Here is a 25603-nt window from a genome sequence, read left to right on the forward strand (position 1 = left end):
GCACATCTAGAAGTGATAAACACAGACCAGAACCCGAGAAATGGAGTGGTTTCCAATGGCTTTGAGATAAGCCTTTTTTATTAATTAAATACATTTCATTTGGATACTACCTGTCTCCAAATACTAGCTTTGCTAGTAAGTAGCTGGGTAGCTCTTTGCATGTGACTAAACCTTACTGTACATTAGGTCCCTTACATGTATAGTGAAAATAATAGTAGTACACACTTCCTCCGTATTCTTATGGAATACATGGGGTAGGGGTAGGGGCAGAGTAAGCAAATTATCTAAACCCAGCTGATTCACAATTCAAACCAGAAGTTCTTCGTTCTGTAAGTTACAATTTTTAGTTATCCTTGAATTAGCCTCAAACACATAGTAGAAGGTTAATTGTTCTGGAGAAAAGAATCTACAAGAGACCCACCTTCAGGGACTTTAAACTGCTTTACAAGGATGTTCTCTCCAAAGTGCTACGTGGAATATTATTCCTGGGCGTGCTTTGGAGGAAAGGTCTAGTTTTATCAAATAGCCTTGGGGAACACTGCATATTAATTCCATCTTGCAGCTGTGTGGCTCACAGTTGCATAATAAAGGGTCTAAGGGGTGCCACTGCACAAACACGCCCAACTTACTGCAATTCCTCATCATATAGGCATATTTGACCCCTGTTTTCACTTAACTCTTATTAACATTCTAAAGAACTAGTGCTCTTTGGATACAATTTTTAAATCCCCATGCTAGAGCTGTTATAGCTTCTGCACTGTTTTGTAATCTTCAGAAAACCCTATCCTCAGTTTCTCCTGAGAATTTTTTAACCCCATCACAGAGATGGTGTGAATCAAAATTTCCACAGAAAGTTTCTCTTACAAGCTTGAAATGCTACTTTTGTGCCGGAATTACATAAGCAGAAAGCCACCTTATTAATTCTCCTCTTCTTTCTGCCAAGAATCTCAATCATGCACGGAGGTAAGATGTCAGCTGTGGGTTGGCACCTATGTAAAAGCTTCGATGGACACTTGGCAAAGTCAAAGATGCTCCAACTTCAACCAAATGGTCTCCCCCGCCCCTTTAAAGGCACAGCTGCCAAAGTCATTTCCTTCAGTACATTTTTAGTCACATGGAGACATATTGTCATGGAGCAACCTGTGTTTTCATCATCATTTCAAGGGTGGCTCACATGTGGAGCCAGGATGGCGGCAGCCTAAGGCTCACCTTGGCTCATTACTCTGAAGCTGCCTCCTCAGTCTGGTTTTGGTTTAGAAGCAAGGGAGTATGTAATCCAAATAAACAAGCCACAGCAGAATAACCAAATGACTGAACGCAGAGCAGCTTTGAAATTCTTGTAGAATACTTGGGGTTCAGCTCATGTGACCCAAGCCAAGCACTCATTATTCAACAAGGTGCACAGTGGAAGAGATGCCCATGGCTAGATTTGCTTCTGGTGAGGCAATGTGTTAGCCTCAAATGCAAAATTTTTAAAAATAATCGTCTTTATAGGGTTCAAAAAATTCACAAACCTTTTAGTTTTGGGTGTTTCCTTAACGTGAGGCAAGACTAATTTGGGCTTTGGGGACAATTGTTTTGGGGTTTCTGAAGAGTGTCATATGGCTTTTCATTGAATTAATCTTCCATGGGTAGAAACAAACTTTTTCCTGTCACAAACACAAGATCCCTACTCCATCAGGTTTCTGGTTCCTAATAAAGAACAGCAGCCACAAGCTTGAAAGACCCACAATAATCTTTTTCGGTTATGATGAATTGTTCACAGAATTTTAAAAAAATATCTTGCCCTTGTGGGTTATAAATGTAAAGCTATAAATTCTTCCTTTTTAAAGTAATAACTAAAGTTCAGAGAATTTTAATGGAATGAAATATAAAGCAAATACACTTTTGTTCCCTTAATTTGCCTCTGTGTTCCTTCCTAGTTTTGTGTTTTTAATATCAATGCAGAAGAAATCTGACAAATGGTCACTGACTTAAGTGATTTCGTGATTATAAAGATTTTTCCATTCTCAAGCCCTGGGTTTCCATAGTCAACCATGATGCTGAAAGAATAGATTGTTGGCAATTGCCTAAGTAAAGGAAAGTGTTTTTACATAATCCCTGATTTGCTTCATAGGAGTTGAGTATCTCTTATCCATAATGCTGGGAAACAGAAGTATTTCAGATTTTGAATCATTTTTGTATTTTGGAATATGCATAATGAGATAGCACCTTGGGGTTGGGATTAAAGTTGTGCATCTGTGTTTTGATTGCTACTGTCATAGAAGAGCAGGTGTGGAATTTTCCACTTATGGCATCCTCTTGGTTCTCAAAAACTTTCTTTCTTTCTTTCTTTTTTTCATACTGGGCATTGAACTCAGGTCCTTGTTCTTGCAAGGCAGGCCACTGAACCACTGAGCTAAATCCTCGGCCCTCAAAAACTTTCATATCATAGAGCATTTTAGATTTTTGGATTTGAGGATTGGGACGTTCTACTTGTATGTGGACCTAAGGACTCATTCCTGGACAAGGTCAGCTTCAAGGGTACGTGAACTGGGCAGACCCCATACCTGGTATAAGCTCTGTTATCGTCATCTTGAATATCTTAATACTTTTGAACAAGTGGTCTCACATTTTAATTTTCTTCTAGATTCCTCACTCTCATAGCCAGACCTTCTTACTAGGGCTGTCTGCTTTCCTCTTCTTCCTTTCTTCCAGCCATAGAACCAGATACAGCCTCATCACCATGCTCAGTGCTAGACTGACCATTCTCCTATTCACTGGGGCAGGAAGCTGAGTATTCACCATGTATTGAGCCAATCTTCAGTGATCCTCTGTGAGTTTTGTGGATTATTTGTCATCTGAGTAGATTTATCTTACCACTCATGGACCTCTAGTTTCACTTCCAAGAAATGCCAGGTAATTTCAGCAGCTGAACGTGATTAGGAGGCAAATCTGGTGCCTAAGAAAAATCTGGCAATGCCAAGATTTAATAAAAACCATTTTCCATTTGTAATTTTTATACACTTAACAGTAATAAATCTTGAACAGGTGTAAAATCAATTTACATTTGGAGTTTACATTAGGATTTTTAAAAATCTTACCAAACACCTGAATATTTGTTTTATGATGTCCGTTTTCTCTATATGGTTTCTGGTTTTTTTTTATGTTGAGCCAGATGGAGGATATTTATTCAATATGCTCATTAAATTTTTATATTTGCACCACTTGCATAAGCTGCCTAAGAATTATTGCAACAAAACTTCTGAGTAGTCATTTGTTTTCTTTTTCTTTTTTATTCCTTTTGGAAATTCTTTTGAAATGGCAACATTTCTTCTTTATTCAATTTAAAAATTGTTCACCTCATTGTATCATCTTTCTCTCTGTTACCTTTGCAGAACTACTTTTATTAAACTACTTGATTGAAAAGAGTTGTGCCTGCTTGAAGAATATGAAAAGACATAATCCTGTTATTTCTCTGTCCAAATCAAAAGTATTGTTTTACATACTTACCTCTTTATGAAAACTTGCAGAACATATTTTTCTCTGCTCTCAATAAGATCTACATTACAGTCTAGCTCATTTGAGGCTAAGCTTAGCATATCAAGATATAAATGTGTATTGAGCATCACGATACATAAATTAAGATGGATAAAATATCCAGTTACCAACACTACTTTCAGGAAGAATACTGTATATGGATAAAGGGAATATTTTGAGAAGCAGGTTGGGGTGGTGGTAAGAATTTCAAGGAATGTGTTTAAGTAACAAGATGTTCAATAAACTTCTCTCTGAGCAGTATGGCTGGACTTAACTAGAGATATTCTGTTTGCAGGGAGAGACACACAATTTTCACCACATCTTCATGTACCACCTCTATAGATAAATGTGTTAGAGATATCTTAAAGATTAGCATCTTGAAATGATGCCAAAAGAGTAATTTTCCCACAGACTTATATCTGTTGATCCAGCCCTGATGGAAATACCTTATATGGTCTAACTTCTCCTGAGCAACTAGTTTGTGTGTATATATGGTTTTGGGGGACTCATCCCCAGTCACGGTTTCCTCTTTTAGGCTGGGCTGGAACTTGTGCTTCTCCTGTCTCAGCCTCCTAGACTAGTGGGATTAAAGGTATGTACCAACATACATAGTTTAAACTTTATTTCCTTTTTATTATTTCATCTTGGAAAATGGTATACATTTTTCCAGAGTGCTTTGACTCCTTCTTACTTTAACTTTTAATTCTTGTTTAAAGGCATTTTATGCAAATTCCTTTCTCTTTCTCTACCTCCTCTTTTCACATTCCTCTTCCCTTCTGCTCCAATTTCCCTTCTATGATAGCGTCAGTGGTTTCATAAAGTAATAATTATTGGACTTTGTTTTAAGAACTGGTTTCTATTGCTGTGGTGCTACATAAATTAACAAAATAATAATTTTGGATGAAGATTCATAATATACCTAGTGTCCAGGGATGCTTAGCACTCGATCAATTCACCAAATAATAAAGAGAATACTATTACATAAATAAACATAGGTAAGTAACAAAGGATGTTAACTGTATATATAAATTAAAAACAAAAACAAGTGAATTATACTATATCTAACCAAATAAAGTTCCTATGTGTATTTTTATTAAAAGTAATTCAACATATAATTGGCATTATTCATTTATAATATGGCTAATAATGAACAAATTGCTGGTTTTCAGCTCCTAACTATATTTCAAATGCCCCACTCTCCTTTCTGACCCTAAAGCCATTGCACACCCTAATATCTCTCCCAAAGGGGTGTGTGCACACCTCAGTGTGTACATAAAACCATCATGTTTAATTTTCTTCCTTTTAAAATTTCATATTTATAATGCACCTATCAATACGGATATCTGGGCCAGGGATTTAGCTTAGTGGGTCCACCGTCTGCCTCGCAAGTTCAGGGTCCCAAGTTCAATCGCCTCTACTAAAAACAAAAGCAGATATCCGTGTCAATAAACATTAGTCATATATAGGACTGCTCATGAGTTTTGAGTGGAGTATATAAGTAAAATGGCTTCAAGATAATTGCTCTAGGTTATTGCAGTTTGTGACTCTGTTTTTAGCCTAACTTTCCCAATGTTTTATCATTGATCCGTTAGTTAATACAAGTAAAGAGCATAGAATAAAGTGAAGGGTACATATGTGCAGATATGATTTTTTATTTAGATATTTGAATAAATAAGTTGGTTCTCCCATTGGGATCCCAAAGTTGGTTCCCTGGGCCCAGGTTTGCTTTGCCGAGTCTCTGTGACCACAGATACCCTCTCTGTTCCAGCCAATTAGAGCGCAAAAGTCACTGTTTTCCAGCCCCACCACATAAGATGCATACACTCTGCTTCCTTGATCACTTCTCATCAAGGTTATCTCCTTATGTCAAACAACCAAGCCAGTCACAGCCTTGTAGAAGGAAACCCATAGATACCATATTCTTTATAAAATAAAATTCATGCTCTTGGGAGAATGAGAGAGACTTGTATACTATATATTGGAAATGGGCTCTCTAGAATGTGTGGGGCTTTATGTTTCTCTGTAACTGCTAAGATAAAGGAGAAAGAGAGAGCACAGCAGCATAGTGTTAATTCTTTGAAGATGACAGGGATTAAAACCTTGTCCCAGGGCCAGGGATTTAGCTCAGTGGCACTGTGCCTGCCTTGCAAGTGTAAGGTCCTGAGTTTGATCCCTGATACAAAAACAAAAACAAAAACAAAAACAAAAACTTGCCCCATCACATGTGATCTTGGGTAAAATAATTACTACTATCTCTAAGCCTCTGGTTCCTGATCTGTAAAATAATAATATTTGGCTTCTATAATTACAAAATAACATATGCAATGTACTTGGATTTTTTTTTTTTTTTTTTATGGTACTGGGATCAAACTCGGGCCCTGGGGCTTTCAAGGCAGGGAGGGGAAACACTGAGCCAAATCCCCCCCCCTGTACTTGGATTTTTTTTTTTTTTTGGCTTTTTTCTTTTTTCTTTTTTTTTTTTTTCAGCTTTAATTGAGTTTATTGGTACATTTTAGGGATACAGTACAGTTACATTCACTGTACTTGGATTTTTAATAAATGGTACCACTTTTTATTTGTGACATTCTGACATCTTTAGGAAGCCTTGGGATACCTACTAATGGGATACTGCTGTGATTTAAATGTGTCCCCAAAGTTCACATGTTAGAAACTTAATCTCCAATGCCATGGTGTTGGGAGGTGGATCAAGATGAATCATGAATTGTTTAATGGATTGATGCAATGATTGTGGGAGTGGGTTAGATGACAAGAGTGGGCTGTTATCAAACCGGGTTCAGACCCCTCTTACTTGTGCACTCTCTTGCCCTTCAACACTTGGTATGGTGTGATGGGCTACATTTGGCACTGCTCCACGTGAGGCCGTGCTGTTGGCCTTCCAAGCTTCTTGTTCAGCTTAAATAATTTTTTCCATATAAATTACCCAGTGTTCTTTACAGCAGCAGAAAATGGACTCATACAGTTATTTAACACATCCTCGTTGGAGAAGACTTCTTGAAGTAAATGTCGACTTACCTGAGAAGTGACCTAAATGGGAGGACTGTGGGCAGCGATGACAGTGTAGTGCAATGGCTGGAGTATGGTCTGAGCGCTACTGGCAGGGTCAGAGAATGGGATACTGACCTTTAGATTTTTATGGCACTGCAGATTAGCAACTACCACTAAATTAACCAACTTTATTTCTATAAGATGGCACATGTAAAGACCACTCTATACAACTCAGAAAACTAAAGCAGCACCTTTATTTATACATACAAACAGTATAAAATGTTTATTATGTAAGAGCTGTGTTTTGTTCACAATATATTATATTGCTTCAAGCCAATGCAAAATCTTCATACATTATATTCCCTATTTCAACATGTTTACAATATATTATATTGCTTAAATGCTACTCCCACAGTATAATTTTGGGTTTTTTTAATACTGAAGTTAATGAAATAATAATAAGGTCAAATATATTGTATGAGAGCTTAAAAATACAATCAATAAAAATGTGACAAACATCTAAATATATGACAACCAAATTTGAAATGTAACCTCAGCCCTACTAAATGCTTCATCCAAACCTTTGTGATTTATACATTTTTGCCCAATTTAACCTCTGTAATGTTCCCCAGCCCCTCAACACCATGAATGTATTGTAACTTTGCAAATATCTGCCAACTACACATTGAAAAGACAAAATTTTAACCCGATCAACTGACATAATATAAAATCTGTCCCAAAGGACTGAAAGAAGAAAATCTATACCATCATGCTACAGTCATACTTAGCAAACTTAAAAGGAAGAGTAAATATCAGCTCAGTGATTTATAATGAAGCTAATAAAATTCAGGCCAGTATTCTTAAGTGTAATGAACATTATTTGAACACTGAACACATGAAAGGTTAACAAAGGCTATGAACTTGGTGTAATTTAAAACGTTTCAGATGTCTTAGTTCACCAGATGTAATTGGATTCAGGTGGATCCTGTGGCTCCTCAGCCTTTTTAAGTGAAGGCGGGTGCTGCAGCCGGAGCCGGACGCCTGCTGGCCTCAGGGCATGCAGGAGGCTGGCTCCATACCCTGCAAAATTATTCACAGCTTAAAAGAAAAGAAACTACAAAAACAGGCTCTCAGATTCATCATTAGCCATTCAAATGAAATCCATTTTCCCTTTTCAACTGAGAGTGAAAGAGGCTCTGACCACAAAAAGCTACCTGAATGAAGAGATGTTACAGATTCAATATCTCGGTCAAAGGAAACCCATTTTATGAACTCCATCCAATCTGCCTCCTGTTGGATTTCTCACTCTATATTTTAGCCAGTGTGATTGAATGGAAAGGCATTCTCCACCTAAGGGCTGGTAAGAATCTAGCACCAAATTCTCCAATGCTTCTGCAAAGGATTTGGTCATTCATTGATCCTTTGCAAAAGGTTACTAAATCAACCTAGCTTATATTGATCCAATTCAGTTTAACAGCCTGAATTCTCAATGTAGATCCCATGATTAAATGTGGCTACTGCACTCATACAAAACAGTAATCTTTATAATAAATTAAGACTTCCATTATATGTGTTAGAGAAAGGGTTATAATTTGTACTGACCCCTTATGGGAATTTTTGAATTTTGGTCAAAGTGGCATCTGTTGTCAAAGTCGCATTTCCAGCTCAACTTTAAGTGAAATTTAATAATGAGTTCACAACTTGAGAATTCTACCTGTGAGTTTTGGGAAGTACTTGGGGCACTGACTCATTGCTAGTATCCTAAAACTGATGCAAGATAGTAATTATGTATTAAAAAATTGTCTCCATTTTCCTGTGCATCAGAGTCAAGCTTGGCATTTTGTTTGTTCCTTGTGGTTTTAAATGCAAGCATGCTGTTAAACAACACTGAGAGCAGAATGTGTTTCTTTGAATTGTCAGCATGTAGGCTAGTAGCTCATGGGATGGTCAAAGTATGAGCCAACAATGCTCTGGAGTAAATCCTTACCATGCTGCTTGACTTGCCACCCATGAAGACCAAACCACCCAGCTGGTGAGGGTGAGCCTAAGCAGGGATGTCTGTCTCCAGGATCCTCCTCCCTGCTGGGATGTCTGGGTGCCTAGGACCTCCCAACATGTCAACCCACTGGGAATTTGCTCTTAGCAGAACTCTGTGACTTAGCAGAACTCTGTGAGCTTCCTTGTCATCTCCCTCTAGTGAAAATAAATCCCATCCTTTCAGCTTGATTATTTCAGTTAATACTTTAAATGGCTGGATGGCCTTTCATGAAAGAAACATTTGCAATTGGGTCAAGCACCAAGGTACCTGGTTACAGTGCTTTGCTCTGAAGGAGGTACAATGGTGGCAGATTAAGCAGCGTGGTCTACAGTAGGGACTTGTTTGGAGGTGTGCAGACTTGTCAGGATCACTCACCTGTTACTCTATGACAGAAAGGCCTTGAACTTGCTTACTTTTTGGAAGGGTAATTAGTTGTGCCAAACAGTGACCTCGTGATCCCCTCTCATCATACTTGATGATCACCATGCCCAAGTGTGAGATCCAGAGACCTTTGCAACTGAGTGCTGGGGTGTATGGTCTGATCTCAGGTTTGAGGACTCAAGGATCCCCAGGCTCATGGACTTCTAAAAAGTTACTTTGATTCTGGGACAAGCTTTGGGCCTTATAAACCAGTTGAGGGTAGCAGAAAAGGTTTAGCTTACTCTTTTCCAAAATGGCTTTAGAAATAATTAGTCTCCTAAAGGTGTTTTAGTCCACAGGTTTCCCCAAGAGTATCTCTTAATGGGAATACCATTCATACATGACCACTGGCCATTTCCCAGAGGAGCTGCACTTCTGTGCCCACCTGAAACTCATTCATTTTACCACATAGCCAATGCAGTGAGTGCAAAACAATAAGGTCAAAAAGGCTTACTCCGCCAAGGCCAGGCATCAAGCTACCAAAAACAAACATGTGTGCATATATGTGTGTGTGTGTGTGTATGTGTGTGTGTGTGTATGTCTCTCTCTCTCTCTCTCTCTCTCTCTCTATATATATATATATATAATCTGTGTGTGTATCAGAATGATATAATGTGAACATTATAATGTATGTGCAGAAATTAGAAAGTTTGCAATAAATATAAATATTTAGGGGACAGGATTTGGTATGGTGGCACCTGTGCCTGCCTCGCAAGCACAACATCCTGAATTCAATCTTGGTACCCCCCCAAAAAATATATATATACTAAATATATATTTATATGTAAATATATATGAAATAATACAAATAATTGAAAATATTTAAAAACTACAACTTCCCTCATCAGCAGCACTAATAAAGACACAATATGACAGGCACACCCAGACTTTTGTTACTGAAGGATGTTATATGGCTGAAGCCTTAGTGTCCTCAAAGCAAAGTGGACAGCAGGCCATGCTTAGGATTCTGAGTTCCAGGTGACAAGAGTACTAAACTATTATTTTGTTCACTTTCATTTTCCTTCCACTGAGTGTGAATCCCGTGAAATGTGGTCTTCTCTTTCAGTCTCCTGATGTGTCCCAGTGCCTAGATTCCTGCTTAGTGCGAAGGAGACGCCAGTAAATACTAAAAGACTACATTATCAAGCTCCATTTTATGTTTAAAATAGCCCAGTGGTTTATCTATTATTACTATTTTATTTTTGGTAGTCAGTAAATTTGAGAAAATGCAATTTCATTGAACCACTCTACCATGGAGAGCTTCATAGGCTTTTCTTTTCCCTCAATAAACCTTATTTAAAACATTTTATCTGAAAAAAAAATTTTATCTGATATAATTGAAAGCTTTTAAAAGCTCCTCCTGTTTTATATGTATTGATAAATCTTGAGTTTTAACATCAGTGGTAAGTAGAGACTGATTCTACCTCTGATTTTAAATCTTAATTTAGATGATCATTTGTTTCATAGTTAACATACTGTGTTACCTGTATTATTTAACCTAAAACAAAATTGTGGCTATATTTTGCAGATCTGGTAATATTTTACAATGATGCCTTACTTTTTATATCCTCTAGTTTAGACTCAGAGAAGCGGGCAGGAAGCTCACTGCTCATGACTTGTCAGTTGGGCCTTATTAGGGGCTGTCCATTAGCCTGTAGAGCCAAGGAGCAGAACCGAAAGAAGCTGGTTCTCCGAATGGTCTCGCACTCACTTTTGTTGCAGTGCCTTCCATGCCAACCTTCTTGACACTGGCATTTGTTGGGTTCATGGCAGGTTCCATGCGCACCACAGCCTGGCTCACAAACAGCTAGAATCAAAGGAAATAAAGAAGGTGTCCTGAGCTTTCTCATCTCATCAGAATTGCATAGCTACTTTTCCTGTAATTCTTTAGAATGGGTTAAATTTGACTTCATTCCCTATTTTTTTCCCTAAATCAACCTTCAGGTAAAAATCAATTTTGGACTTTCGAAAATTGTTAAGAGTTACTTTAAACTAAGCATTGTGTTTCTCATTCACAAAAGACTCTCGATGCAGAATTCTACAACTACTGGATTGTGGAAGTTTATTTTCTTTAAGAAAATCCCTAATAATATTGAGGCCACACTCTTAAGTGAAATAAATAGGACACATGTGGGTAAATACCAAATAGTTCTCTACTGTGAAAACCTAAAAGTATAAATAAGGCTCAAATTGTATAATTGATATTGTGAAATAGGAAGAAAAGGGCCAAAGATGTAGGGGAAGTGGAAAGGGTAGGGAAAAGGAAATAAAGGAAAAGAAAAAATATGAGAAAAGGAAAAAATGGAAACAAAGTCTTGTAAGTAGGGAGGGGTGGAGGGGGGAAGAGAGGGCAGGGGTATGGGGAATAAATAAGAACCAAGATACATTATGTAAAGGTACAAGATCCAAATGATCAATGTAACTGTACTGTATACCTAAAAAGTACCAATAAACTTAATGAAAAAAAGAAAACCCCTAATAGATTTTTAAGGAAAAAACATTCAGTTGTTTCTGTGTGTAAATTTTTACATTCCTGGGTTCCATACAGTGCCATTGATCTGTATGAAGGAGATATATATAGATGTGTGTGTGTGTGTGTGTGTGTGTGTGTGTGTGTGAGTGAAGAAAGATTAACCGTGTTGTCTAGGGAACATGAAATAGCCATGGAGGTTATCAGGACCCAGGTTGAAGTGTCTGTTGTACTTACGCTTAGAACACAGGTCTCCTTGGTAACCTTTGGAGCACTTACATTTGCTTTTACCAATGCATTTACCTCCATTTCGACAGGGTTGTGGGCATTTGCCTGAAATAGAGGATACAAATAAGTAGGGACTCAGGGTTTTGCTCAGTGGTAATTACATCTTTCAATGGAGTAACAACACTTTTAGAAGATAAATGTTTTTTGGGCCGGAGATTTAGCTCAGTGGTTCCAGTGCCTGTCTTGCAAGTGCAAGGACATGAGTTCAATCCCCAGTACAAAAAAAAAAAAAGGATAAATGCTTTTAAATGGCAATTGTTTCAACTTATTTCAGATCTACTCTGGCTTTTATATAGTTTTATTTGGGGAACAGATAGGCTAATACCTTTACTTATGATTTTGTGTATATATGTATATATATCTTCTTCCATAAGAAATGTTACCCAAATGTTTTATTTCCATTACTATTTTTATAAATAATCTTTTATCTGACTCAAGTAATTTAAGATATGCCCTACTGAAAGCTAATATATGAATGCCCCACTAAATTTTCTTTTTTTGAGTCCTGGTTTTTGAAAGTTACATTTTCTGAAAGCAGGCCTACACCTGTACCTGATGATATATCTTAGTTCAGGATCCTCTTGGAAGCAAAGCCTACATGAAGATGCTTTATTCAGGGAAGTGAGCCCAGGAAATAGGAATGGGGCAAGAGAAGAGTGATGCAGGGAAGGAAGGGAAAGAATCACGTAAGTGTGGTGTGAGTTGGTCACCACTATGGTCAACGCTATCCTCCAGGGTCCTTCCAAGGAGCCAGATTGACTGCATTTGAGAGTTGCCAAGAAAAGGGGGAAAGGGAGAATTATTCATCAACACCTGTCACCCACTAGCTAAGGCTTGCTCCATGGGATAAGTTCCTCGCACTTCCATGCTGCAACTGCAGGATGTGATTTATAAGGACTCAGAGACGTTTCTCAGTGGAAAGCCAAGGTGGAAGATTAGCTACAGTCAGTTACACCTGTGCAAACAGGTTGCCACAGAAACAGCCAGACTGAAAAGGTTAGTTGAGAGTGGTTGAGGCCCAATACTTCAGCTATGTATTTTTCTGGAATGCTTAGGTCCTAATGATACATTATTCTTTCCTTTTGTCTCTCTGCCAAATGAGTGTTGCTCTTGTTTTTATAGATCATGTTGTTTTTCCAGTAGTGAGGATTGAACTCAGGGCCTCTATAATGAGCTATATGTTGAGCTCTTTAGAAAATAATTTTTTTTTTTTGGTTTTTAAATTTTTAGAAGGAATCCTGCTAGGTTACTGAGTTGCTTAGGCTGGGTTTGAAGAGCCTCCTGTCTCAGCTTCCCAAGTGTGAGCATTACTTATGTACCACCACACCCACCACTTTCGTAGATCTTCAAGTCACAGAAAATTAGCAGAACAAGGCCTTACACATAAAATTGTGCAGTATTTTTCTCTGTTTTTACTGCAGATGATACTTATTTTCCCTTTGTAATCTAGAATTTGCTATCCTAAGGCTGCAGTTTTTGAGGAAGTGGAAGAACAGAAACCATAGTGCTGTTCCAAAGAGAGCAAGTAGCCATCGGGCTTTGGGAGTGGATAAGTTGGATTTTCATTGTTCCTTTTCTTCCCTCCTCCACCCCACTTTAGCAGGACACTTGTTACAAAGTATTCTGGGCAAACAATAAAAATTAATGGAATCTTTGTCTTTAACCAATTTACCTTCCATTTTCTAAACCCTTCTTTTTACAGCTAAGGAAAGCTTTGAAAGAAACAAACTGCAGTATATATATTTACTGACATGTACTATTCTAGACAAACATTGAAAATTATTTTACTAAAAATATTTTTCTTTTGACTTACCCAAAAGGACTTTATTTGTTTTTTGTTTTTTCTCATTGAGTTTATTGGTACATTTTAGTATACTGTACAGTTAAATTCATCATTGGGATCTTGTACCTTTACATGACAAGTCTTGGTTCTCCTTTTTTCCCCTTATCCCTGCCCTCCCTTCACCCCCTCCTCTCTTCCCTATTTACAAATACTTTATTTCCATTTTTTCATTTTCTCATGTTTTTATTTCTTTTCCCTTATTACCTTTCCTCTACCCTTCCCATTTCCCCTAAACCTTTAGCCCTTTTCTTCCTATTTTACATTGTCAATTATATCATTAGGATCTTTTGTACCATTATAGTTTTTCACACCAGAGAAACTATTTGGTATTTATACATGTGTGATTTATTTATTTCACTTAGGAGTATATCCTCAATATGTATCCCTTTTCCTGTGAATGAATCTACTTTCTCATTCTTTATGGCTGAGTAGTATTCCATTTTATAGAAAAACCATATCTTCTTTATCCAGTTTCCAACTAATGGGCAAATGGGCTGTTTCCAAGTTTTAGCTATTATAAACTGTGCCGCTATAAACATAGGTGCACATATATCACTGTGATATGATTCTTTTAATTCTTTTGGAAAGATACCCAGCAGAGGGATGGCTGGGTCAAATGGAACCTCTAGTTCCAGCTCTTTGAGGTATCTCCATATTGATTTCCATAGTGGTTGCACCAGTCTGCACTCCCACCAACAATGGAGAAGGGTTCTTTTCTCCCCACAACCAACATTTGTTATTGTTTGATTTCTTGATAGCAGCCATTCTTTGTGGGGTGAGGTGGAATCTCAGTGTTGTTTTCATCTGCATCTCTCGAATGACCAGTGATGTGGAACATTTTTTCATATATTTACTTGCTGCTTTTACTTCTTTGTCTGAGAAATGTCTGTTCATTTCAGATGCCCATTTTTAAATCAGGTCTGTATATTTGGAGGGGCTGATTGTTTTGAGTTCTTTATATATTCTAGATAATAGTCAAAAGGACTTGATTTGTACATAAACTGACCAGCATTTATTCATTATGGAGACATCACAAACATAACAGTATTGGAATGTTAGCATCTCTCACAAACCTGGAGTACCATTAGACTTCAAGTGTTTTTCTGAAGCAAATGTATTCCAAAAATTTTTAAAACAAACTTTATAATAGAATACCACCTTTTTGTTGACTAATTAAAGTATTAAAAAGTTCCATTTGCTAGGTTTGGATACAAGAATATCACTTACTCTTTAGTTAGATTTCAACTCTTACATAAGATAAAGGAATACCTAACTCCAAGTTTCTATTTTCATTAAAGAAACATCTAGGCACACAGATATGCAAAATTGGATCATATCACAGTATTCTGTGAGATACTGGGTTTTTTCAGGCCAACAAGATGCAAGTTGATAATTACATGGCAGACTAGACAGAGCACTAATATATGAAACACTTGGTGAACTCAGATTTTCCCATGCATGTGATGCATGAACTTGGTAATCAGAAATATTGCAGAGAATGATCAGTGGGAGAATCTTTTCAATTCTATGGGGCTTTTTGTATCTTAGCAATGAGGACCCTCAGGTTCACTCAGCTAGGAGGAAGAATGTTTTTCTCTTGATTATTATTATTATTGCAGGAGACCATTAGAAAGCCACAGCCAAATCTTACAATTTTGCTTTTTTAAAGGTAGAATCCTACAAGTATCTTCAATAATGACTTTCATTTCCTGAAAATACTTTGCCAAAATTCTATCTATGTACAATGAAAAAATGAGCCAACCTGGGAGGTTCTGAATTTTTACCTAAAGAGTCTAAGCATTAGCAAAAAAGATACACAGATTTGCTAATTTTAAACAGTACTTTTATTAAAACCAGTGGATGTATCCTTGGGCAAATGATGTCATAAGGTATTTAAAAAATAGAGACATTAAACTTCCTCCACCCATGTGATTGTGGCTTTACTTAAATTTGTGATGCATGGACAAAAAAAGATCAGAGGGGTTTACAAGTGCCTACAACCATCACCTCTGGGTCTTAGGTGATTTTTAATTATTTTCTCTGATATTCAAAATTTTTTACAAAGAATATTTTATTTTAAAATTCATTTATAATACAACATAAAATTTATGTGGCCTTTAAAATGATGAATTCATTAAAGATTCTTGGGAAATCTGTGAGCCCTAAATGATGAGATGAATGTACATCTGGCCCTCTAGATACCCCCAACCATGGTTTTATTTGTTAACTATAAGCATATATCATAATAAAATCAGAATAAAATTTGAGAAGGTATCATTCCTGACCAAAATAAAAAATGAAAATAAAATGACATCAGAACACATATTTCATTTAAAAAAGAATAATAAGTACTGATGAGGATGTGGAGAAATTGAAATTATTTCACATTGCAGATTGAAATGTAGAATGGTGCAGCCACTTTTGAAAACAGCCCAACAATTCTTCAAAACATTTATTCTGTGATTCAGTAATTCCATTTGTTGCTGTATATATCCAAGTACACACACACACACACACACACACACACACACACAATGTTCAGTATTCGTAACCCTTCTGTAGAAACAACCCAAATACCCATCAACTGATGAATGAATAAACAAAATGTGGTATATCCATATGACTGAATATTATTCATCAATAAAAAGGAAAGATGTACTGATACATGTTGCATTATGTGTGAACCTTAAAAACAGAATGAATCTATAAGTGAATGAATCCAGACACAAAATGCTATATATTGTATGATTCCATTCACATGAATGTTCAGAATAGGCAAGTCTAAAGAGACATGCAGTAGATTTGTGGTTGGAAGGATCTGAGAGGAGAGGGGTTTGGGGAGTGAGAATAAGTATGGGCTTTTTTTTGTAGGGGCAAAAATTCTGAAATTTGACAAAGGTGATGTGAAGACTGCACAATTTTGTGAATGTATTGAATGGTATACTTTAACAAATTGAATTTTACAATATGTGAATTATGTCTTAATTTAAAAATAAGAATGCATAATTCAACTACTTTTTCATCTGTATATTTTAAGAAGCATTTTTCAACTCAAGACCTATTTCCATTTTTTACTGGTGATGTGGTCCCGGTCATAGAAACGGGAAATTTCCTAAAAGGATTTGAATAAAACTTGTGGTCAGAAAATCATAAGCTTTCAAAGACCCACATTTTTGGTACAGTTAGAAAAACATCACAACAATAACAAAAAATGAGAATAAAAAACATTGCCTCTGCCAAAGGAAAGTTCATAAACCCAAGGGCATGAAGAGGCTTCCATATATGTAATGAGCCCATAGGCAAAGATTTGTAAACACAGACCAACTAAGTGCAAGGGGTGACGGTGAGGAGAAAATTGAAGGGAGTCAGAGATATCTTTATCAGGAAGGGTAATTAATAAGAATAGAGACCACATCCTGACAACTAATTATATGGTCTGTGGAAATTTTAGAGGTATTTCATTTGAACTCTGTAAAAAAAAGGGGGCTATTACATCTACTAGTACTCATTAAAGTAAAAAGCTAAATTAGACGCTGAAAGTTAAAATAGGGACTTGGCATTACACAATTCTGAAATTCCTGCCCCTTCAGGAACCACAGCTGTACCAAACACTGTGGTGCTCTACAGATACAAGACAGCAGATGTGAAATGCGACCAGGTTCTCTCAACACACAGCACAAAGGCAGAGCTGTGGACTCTTTGGAGACACAGTCCTTTTCCTTTCACTCCTTCCTGGGCGTGTGTTTTGCTGCTGTCTTCAAGGTCATAAGGCAATATAGTAGTTTCATTCTGAGTTCAGTAGAGATATTATTAAGTGACTTGCTGAGGGCCACATGGCTGTTAGGTGGCAGAGCTACGACAAGCAGTTTGGTATACTGAATCCCTAATGAATGAATCCATTGAATGCCCGAGAAACATAGTGAAGGCAGAAGATGCACGCATCTTAAATTTACAGCTCGAATATTTTTTGCATAAACAAACACTCTAATGACTTCACCAATCAAGACAGAACACTTGCAGCACCCCATGAAGTTGCTTTGTGGCCTCATTTCCATTGTCATTCATTAGTTTTGACTATTCTTTAACTTCAAAAATATGGAATCATGCACTTTTAAAAAAAATCTGGCTCCTTTCACTTAACATATCTGTGGGATTCACTAACTGCTTTTAGTTTGTGCTTCTTTTTACTGCTGGGCACCTTTTCTTTCCCTTTTCTTGGGTCTACTCTTTTAGGTGGGTTATTAGGCTCACTCTATTCTTGGATATGTGGCAGTGAGAAGCAGGAAAAACCCCTCTATGCCTCGGAGCAGGTGAATGAATCTCGGCTGTCTTGAAGCTCTGGTCCACACTTCCAGATTGAAGCTATGGGCTTTTCCTAATGAGAAGAGGAACTGGCTAACAAGAGTCAATACAGTTTGCTGATGACCCAAATCCAAACAACCAAATCAGAGAGCACAGGCTCAAAGCCCTCTGAGGTGAACCATATCACTCTTTGCTTCACCTTTAGCTTAAATAAGGAGCAGATGAGTTCACTAAAAAGAAACCTACCATCAGGCTAGGACCTTATAAAAGCTATTCACTCTTTCTGGGCTTCGGATTTCTCACTGGGAAAATGAAGAAGTTAGATGAAGTGGTCCCAAAGAAGCAAAGAGAACACAGAAAGTTAATACTCACTTATTTCACACTGTTCTCCTTCTAGCCCTGGAGGGCAGATGCATTTTCCAGGGTAGAAACAGGTCCCTCCATTAAAGCAGGTGGTTGAGCAGTTTGCTGTTAGAATGAAGAACAGGGTATTGCACTAGACAGGTTAAACCTAGCTTAAAGACTTCATTTAAAGTGAATGATACTTCTTAGGCATTTGTTCTTGCTCTTTACTTAATAAAGCCGCTTTACAAATATAAAAGTTGCAACCAATTGCTTCAGTTTTTCAAAGTAACTGGTTCAAAATCAAATGACAATTTCTTGATTTCAGAATATAGTAGGATACAATAGGATGTCGCTATATATCACCTCCCTCCTACTCCTAGGAGTTTAATATCTTAATTTAAAAAGGCATTGTATGTTTAAAAAAAGAGTTCTTTTCATTTTTAAAATAAAATCTATGCCCTTAGAGAAAAATGCTATAAATCCAAGAAATGTTTTTTGAAATATGAGTTTGGAGATAAAGGAAGAGTAAAAAGGAGAAAATTTGGGTTGGAGTGTAGCTCAGTGACACAGCACTTGCCTAGCATGTGTGAGACCTTGGGTTTGATCTCTTGTACTGAAAAACAAAAGTTCAAATATCCAGAAAAAATGGAGAAAACTTGTAAAATAGATAATTGGAAAAGATGTCATAAATATCAGAATTCAACAAAAGAGAATGCAGCTGTCTTTCAGAATCATATGAACAGAGGTTTATTTTACCTGGTAGGATTTTAAAAATATATATCTTCATGATATTTGGAGAAAGAAGTTAGTGTGTTCAGAAAAAGAAGAAAAAAACCAGACTATGAACCCTTGTGAGATCCCACAGGTAGGGATGTGGCAGAACCTGAGCCATAGGGAGAAGGTTGCATTAACTGCCTTATCCAGGTACTAATAGTCACACTGTGATTCACCCTAAATCAGTGATGGTGAACCTTGCAGAGATGAGTGCCCAAGCTGCAACCCCAAACTCATTTATTTGTCTCCAAGAGCCAACACTGCAAGTAAACCTGAATACTGAAGTTTTAGTTCAGAAAAAAAACTCATGTGTTAACATCTTTTGTCTTAAAAGGAAAGCAACACTTGTGTCATAGCTTTGCCACCAGTGTCCTAAACCTTCTCTCTGAGTCAATTTCTGGAATTTCACAGCTTGCTGGCACCTTCAAGAGGGAGAATAAAGAAACATAAATAGGAGAGATGAAGCATCTAAAAGTAGACAAGCTGGCTCACTCTGTAGAAAAGATTAAAAGCAGAGCTTGGAATTTTAGCAATTTCAGTTATATTATCTGTTTGTTCTTGTCCCATATAAAATGTGCCAAAGTTGGCTACAGATGAACAAAAGCTAACGCAAGCTTCCAAAAGGAAAATCAGAACGGAAAGCCAAGAGCTATATGTGTTTGCTTTCTTTGTGGAAAAGAAATCCAACCAAAATGTTCTATGAATATTACGCCACTCAAATGATGAACTTAGTGTTTAAAATCACAAGTATCTTATAGCTTAAGGCAATGCTATACTCATTTTGGAAAAATTAAGTGTCTTGATGTAGGAAGGAGCAGTAGCATTTGGTACCAGATTTAGGATTCAGGAGATCCACCTCTTTAGGCCTCCTCTTTACTACTTGCAGCTAGTATTGCTCAGGTGGAACAATTGTTTTATGAGTGTGTCCTGTTTCCTCCCTTGTCCTATTTCCCCTGAGGATAAGAGGAGATAGGAAAAGCTGGGATTAGTGTCCACTTGGCTCATGCCCTGTGGATACTGCCCCTTACTAATAAGCAAAATACAATAAGCCCAGTAGCTTAATTAAAAGTAATAGAATTTGATAAATCTGGTTATATCATCTGGCCACATTCTTAGTACTTGTATCACAAGTTATCATCCTGACCAATCTCCTCCACATTTCTGCAATGCTTTGGATATAGTTTGAGTGCATTCCCAAAGGTCATATGCTACAAATTTGGTGCCCAATGTGGCAGTATGGAGAAGTGATGAGATTTTTAAGAAGTGGGACTTATTGGAAGGCATTCCATTAGAATGAGGCCACCAACCTCAGAAAGGATTGGTGTAGTTCCATAAGACCTCAGTTAGTTCTTCTGGGAGCAAATTTTTATAAAATGAGCAAGCACAGCCCTTGAATCTTTCTGCTTTCTGTTTTGAATCTTTCTGCTTTCTGTTTTGCTATGCAATTTCTTCCTCTTGTAGGCACTCTTACCACGGTGTCATACACCACATTGTGATGTATCCACCACAAGGCCCTCATCAGAACCAAGCAAATGCTAGTGTTATGCTCTTGAATCTCCAGACAGATGTATGAGCTTAAATGACTCTTTCTTTCCTTTCTCCTGGTATCAGGATCGAACTCAGGACCTTGGGCTTGCAAGGTAGGTGGCAGAACCACTAAGCTAAATCCCCAGCTGACCATTTCTTATAAAGTACTCAGCCTTGGTTTGGGGTTGTTGTTGTTGTTGTTGTTGTTTTGTTTTGTACTAGGGATCGAACTTATAACTCATGCTTATGAGGCAGGTGGCAGAACCACTGAGCTAAATCCCCAGCCCCAGCCTCAGATTTTTTGTTATAACAACACAAAAAAGAGTAATAAAATTTCTATTGTGCAGTGAGCCAGAGACACTAAGTAACTTTCACTTAGGCTGAGTGTGTTGGCTAAAGATTAACTGCTCACTTCCTAAAATTTATGGCAGATGTCTCAAGGGCCAATGAAGATTATTCTTTAATATTTGTTGTAGCCTATTGTGCTAAGGTCTAGTTCTGTGCTTATAATTAAACCATATTTCAGAAGCTCCATTCTCCCTCCTGCATAATAAAATCATGTTTTTGTTGAGGTAATAAAAAATATTTTTTTAATGTTCTCAAATCTCTATTGAGACCAAGTAAAATTTTAACATACTTTCCAAAAGAATTAAACAAAAATTACTGGAGTCTAAGAAGTAGGAAAGTCTTTCATCTGAATGATAAAATATTACAAAATGTAAAAATGCTAGAATAAAGATAATATTCATTCATTAGTGACCATGAACTTTGTGACACCATACCATTAGAAAACATTGCAATGATATTCCATTTTGCAAACCCAGCAACAATGACCATATCTACATAAACAGGAGTAATTTATGGCTTATTTAAATCTACAAATATAAGCATTATTTATCTAAATTTTGAAGGATTTTCTTTTTTCCTAGTAGACTTAACCTAATGAGTTTAATTTTGCTTCAAGAAATAACCAATTTTGAAATATCAGAGATGCCAAATGCTAAACTTAGACAAATAGAAGATTCACAATAAATAATTTTATTCACTAATAATTATTGTCAGTAGGACTTAAGCTCTATGAAAGTACATTTTAAAAATTTTAATCCAATGTTATAGTTTTTTTGAGTTTATTGGTACTTTCTAAGTATACGGTACAGTTACATTCATCATTGGGATCTTGTAGCTTTACATGACAGGTCTTGGTTCTCATTTTTTCCCTATACCCCTGCCCTCCCTTCACCCCCTCTACCTTCCCCTATTTACAAAGACTTTGTTTACATTTTTTCCTTTTCTCAAATTTTTTCTTTTCCCGCATTTCCTTTCCCACTTCCCCTTCACCTTTAGCCCTTTTCTTCCTATTTCACATTGTCAATTATACAATTTGGATCTTATTTACACTTTTAGTTTTTCACACCAGAGAAACTGTTCGGGATTTACAGTTTTAACAGATCAATTTTTAAGAGGGTAGAAAGGCTTTCTGATATGGACTCAGATAGCCTAGGGGTAGCAAATAGGCAGGTCAATGGATTAATTCCAAATTTAGGGAAGGTTAAAAAAATGACAAAGTCCGGAGTCACTTGTGGAGGACATGGAGCCTGAATTTGGTGGCCTGGGTGGCAACATGATACAGAGGGAGTGAATTTAAGTCAATCTCCTCAAGCTCTATATGCCTCATTACAATTCTCTGGGAATATAAAGCATAGTACTCTCCATATCTGAAAAGATTCTTGAAAGTAAAATCAGACAATTTTATGAAATTACTCGGAATATTATAAAATAGCAAACAACCATAAGCAATTATTCTGACACACTCTGATATCTCTCTCCTTTAGCTTTCCTTTAAAAAAAAATCTGAATTGCAACCTTATGGGGTGCTAATTGAATAATCACCAAAGATAATTCTAAAAAATGTAGTCATTATATTTCAAAGCATATATTTATTAATAAAATGCTCTATTCATGCAATTAGCATTATAGGTGCAGGGTTAACGTCATTAAACTCTGCATATACTCCACATAAACATTTCTAAATGTTTAAAAATATTCCTGGAAATAACCCAAATGCCCAACAACTGATGAATGAATAAAAAAGAGATGGTTATTTTATAAAATAAAGTATTATTTAGCCACAAAGAAGGATAAATTTGAGACATATCTAGGTAAATGGATGCATCTTGAGAACATACTCTTAAATAAATAAGCCAAACACACACCTGTAAATATCGCCCTATCTCTCTGGTGTGAGAAACTGAAAGTGTAAATAAGAACCAAAAAGAATAATAGATAAAATTATACTGAGTGTTAGATACTTTGTTAATAATTAAAATGTTTTGTGCAAAAAAGAAGGTATAGTATTATTAGGAAATGAGCTGAGATAGATTAGCAAATGAAAATATTTTCTTTTAAGATCATAATACACAGTGTATTTATCATTGTTATTCTCTAATAATTTTTGTTATGAAAATTTTTTTCATAGAATAGCTTTTATAGTTTTTATTAATTTCTACTTGTATTACATTAAAATAAACCAGAAAAAGATTCTCAGCATAGAAGGAGGGCAGTTTTTTAAAAAATCATATATTCAGCTGGGTGTGGTGTCACATGCCTGAAATCCATCCCAGCACTTGGGAGGCTGAGACAACAGGATCACCATGAGTTTGAGGCCAGCCTGCACTACATAGCAAGACCTTGTCTCAAAAAACCAATAAATAAATAAAAAATAAATAATATATTCTAATCAGAAGAAAGTGGAAGTTGGAGCAATTTATGGAACTTTCTGGATAAGGAAGAATTTAACTAATGTCATCATTCATATATTCTCAGTGATTCTCTAAGATGCCCCCTCTCTACAGCTTTTTTAAAAGAAAAAGATCAGCTTGTGAGACACACGTTATAAACAAGTGCATTTATTTTGCAATTTACAGTATTCAAAAATTATTTCTACATCTTCAAGAATTTCTTTGGGGGACTTTGCAAAAATAAAATATTAACTCAGTATTTTCAAGGGCTTGGGCATTTTTGTGGCTGACACCTACAGAGGTTACATCATGAAAATTTTGATCAATGCAGCTTACTAGTTTTCTCCTTATACATTTCTTTTGGCACTGAATTTCAAAAGTGTATGTCAAGTCCATTAATTTGTGTCTGTGCCTTACTACATGGAAACTTAATTTTGAGTCTGGCTTATTTAACATTTAGAACAAGTTCAGAAAGTGCACAACGTTGCTAAGAAAATATAGGCAGTTTTTTTTGTTCATTATTTTGTTCAATAAAAATGTTTTGTACACCTACAGTATACAAGGAATTTATTATATACTACCTGGCATGTAGAGTCTAGAAGTCACCAAACACAAATTAAAATTACTTAAATTTTTAAAAAGATGTTAACTGGCAAAATAGATAGCTAACTTGTAAAGAAAGGAATCATTCAGTAGTATTTTATGCTTAAATCTACTCTTCATGTGGTAAAATCTGGATATCTTGCTTCAGTGTTAAGAAGGAGGCATCTAAGTTCTCGGGGATGTAATATGAGAGTAGAATACAAGTGAGTAAACTCCTAGATCAAGCAATTTAGAGCAGGGTGCCTAACCAAAGCTTTAGAAGTTCACCCACAAAATTGATTTAGGGTACCAAAATTTCCATGTGGCACAGACCCATGTTCTACCCCCAAAACATGAGTCATCATTGGGAGATGCCTGTTCATCAGGGACAGCAGTTTTTTTGACTGCATCAATGTAGGGCCAATCAGGCTAATTTCTAGTCACAGAATAGTGTGAAATTTGGGGAGTCACTTTTAGGGACTAAACATTTTTTGGGGGGGTTCTGGGGATCGAACTCAGGTCCTTGGCTTGTGAGTCAGGTGGCAGAACCACTGAGCTAAATCCCAGGCACTGGACTAAAGATTTTTTAAAAGAAATGTCCAACTCAATCTCTCTGTGCTTATTGGCTGGACCTAGACAGCTCTAGGCCAGGCCCCCATAGATTCTGCCTCAGCCACTGCAAGGAGAAGAATTGCACTGCACATTGAACCCCTATTCCTATACCAGAGCATTTGGTGAGTGAAAATGAACTTCTGCTCTGTTAAACCACACTGGAATTAGGGTTCAGTTACTATAGCAGAGTATGACTTATTAAGTACTGTATACTTATTTTAACCAAACAGTTAAAAAGAAGTCTGTTCATAAAAAGAAACTGTTACCTTTATCACAATTGACTCCATAGAATCCAGGTGGGCAAATGCAGAAACCAGGAGTCACACAAAGCCCGCCATTCATACACCGTGGTGTGCAAAGGGCTTAAAGGAGAAAGAACCCCGATTAAGACCAAACAGAATTTTGGAGCAGGGCCATTTTGAAATGTCAATAATACAACAATTTTAAGTTTTGTGGTTCACTTTAAAATGTTCACTCTTCACAAGTCTGCTATATTAAAATTGTTTTGTGATATTAATCAGGCTATTTTTCAACTTTTCAGCCAATTTCTTAGAAAAGAATTTCAAATTTGTTCTACTTTGAATGCCTGATTAAAATTTCTCCAGAATCATCTTGACTAAGATATGCTCTTTTAAAAACTGTAAATATTTTTGCCCTACCCTATTTCCTTATTTCCTTTCACTTTTAAGGCAAATGCAAATAAAAAAACAAAACAAGTTCTTATTTCACAAACATGGAAAAATAGTTTGCTTACTCAGGTCAAACAAGCTTTTGGTATTTATGCTTCTTATAATCTCATTTTCTTTTTTATCTCTTTTCCATATAATTTTCTCAATAGCAGTTTCCTACAATGAATACATTTGCTATATAAATATTTTTCACCCTTTTACTCTGCTAGTAACTTCAAAACTCAAATGTAGACTTACTTATGAATCAAGCTACTTTTAGCTGGAATAGTTTCAAATCAATGGTGACTATCTTTAAAACCTCATCTTCAGTGGAAGAAAAAAGCATGAAGACTTTCATAAGATTATGCCAAAGTATATTGTACACAATAATGTGTGTGTTGGGGGGGGGTGACCACAAAGCATGTTGATACTATGCCAAAGTTCTCTGCCCTTGTCACCACATATTTTAAT

The 25603-nt window shown here is 36.5% G+C and overlaps 1 protein-coding gene across 1 annotated transcript in view; it reads right to left on the reverse strand.

Annotated features, from left to right (window-relative positions):
* Positions 1-6822: 6822 nt before the first annotated feature.
* Positions 6823-25603, reverse strand: part of Wif1 (WNT inhibitory factor 1) — an 81400-nt gene continuing 62619 nt past the window's right edge. Inside the window, exons 6-10 of the mRNA XM_019205989.2 lie at positions 24731-24826; positions 18259-18354; positions 11691-11786; positions 10695-10790; positions 6823-7605 (exon numbers count right to left, since the gene is read on the reverse strand). Of these exons, the coding sequence (XP_019061534.1) occupies positions 7481-7605; positions 10695-10790; positions 11691-11786; positions 18259-18354; positions 24731-24826 (509 nt within the window). The 3' untranslated portion in view covers positions 6823-7480. The remainder of the gene's footprint in view (positions 7606-10694; positions 10791-11690; positions 11787-18258; positions 18355-24730; positions 24827-25603) is intronic.

This window comes from Fukomys damarensis, unplaced genomic scaffold (assembly GCF_012274545.1).
Source record: "Fukomys damarensis isolate Sample0158 unplaced genomic scaffold, DMR_v1.0_HiC HiC_scaffold_15, whole genome shotgun sequence".
Lineage (NCBI taxonomy): Eukaryota > Metazoa > Chordata > Mammalia > Rodentia > Bathyergidae > Fukomys > Fukomys damarensis.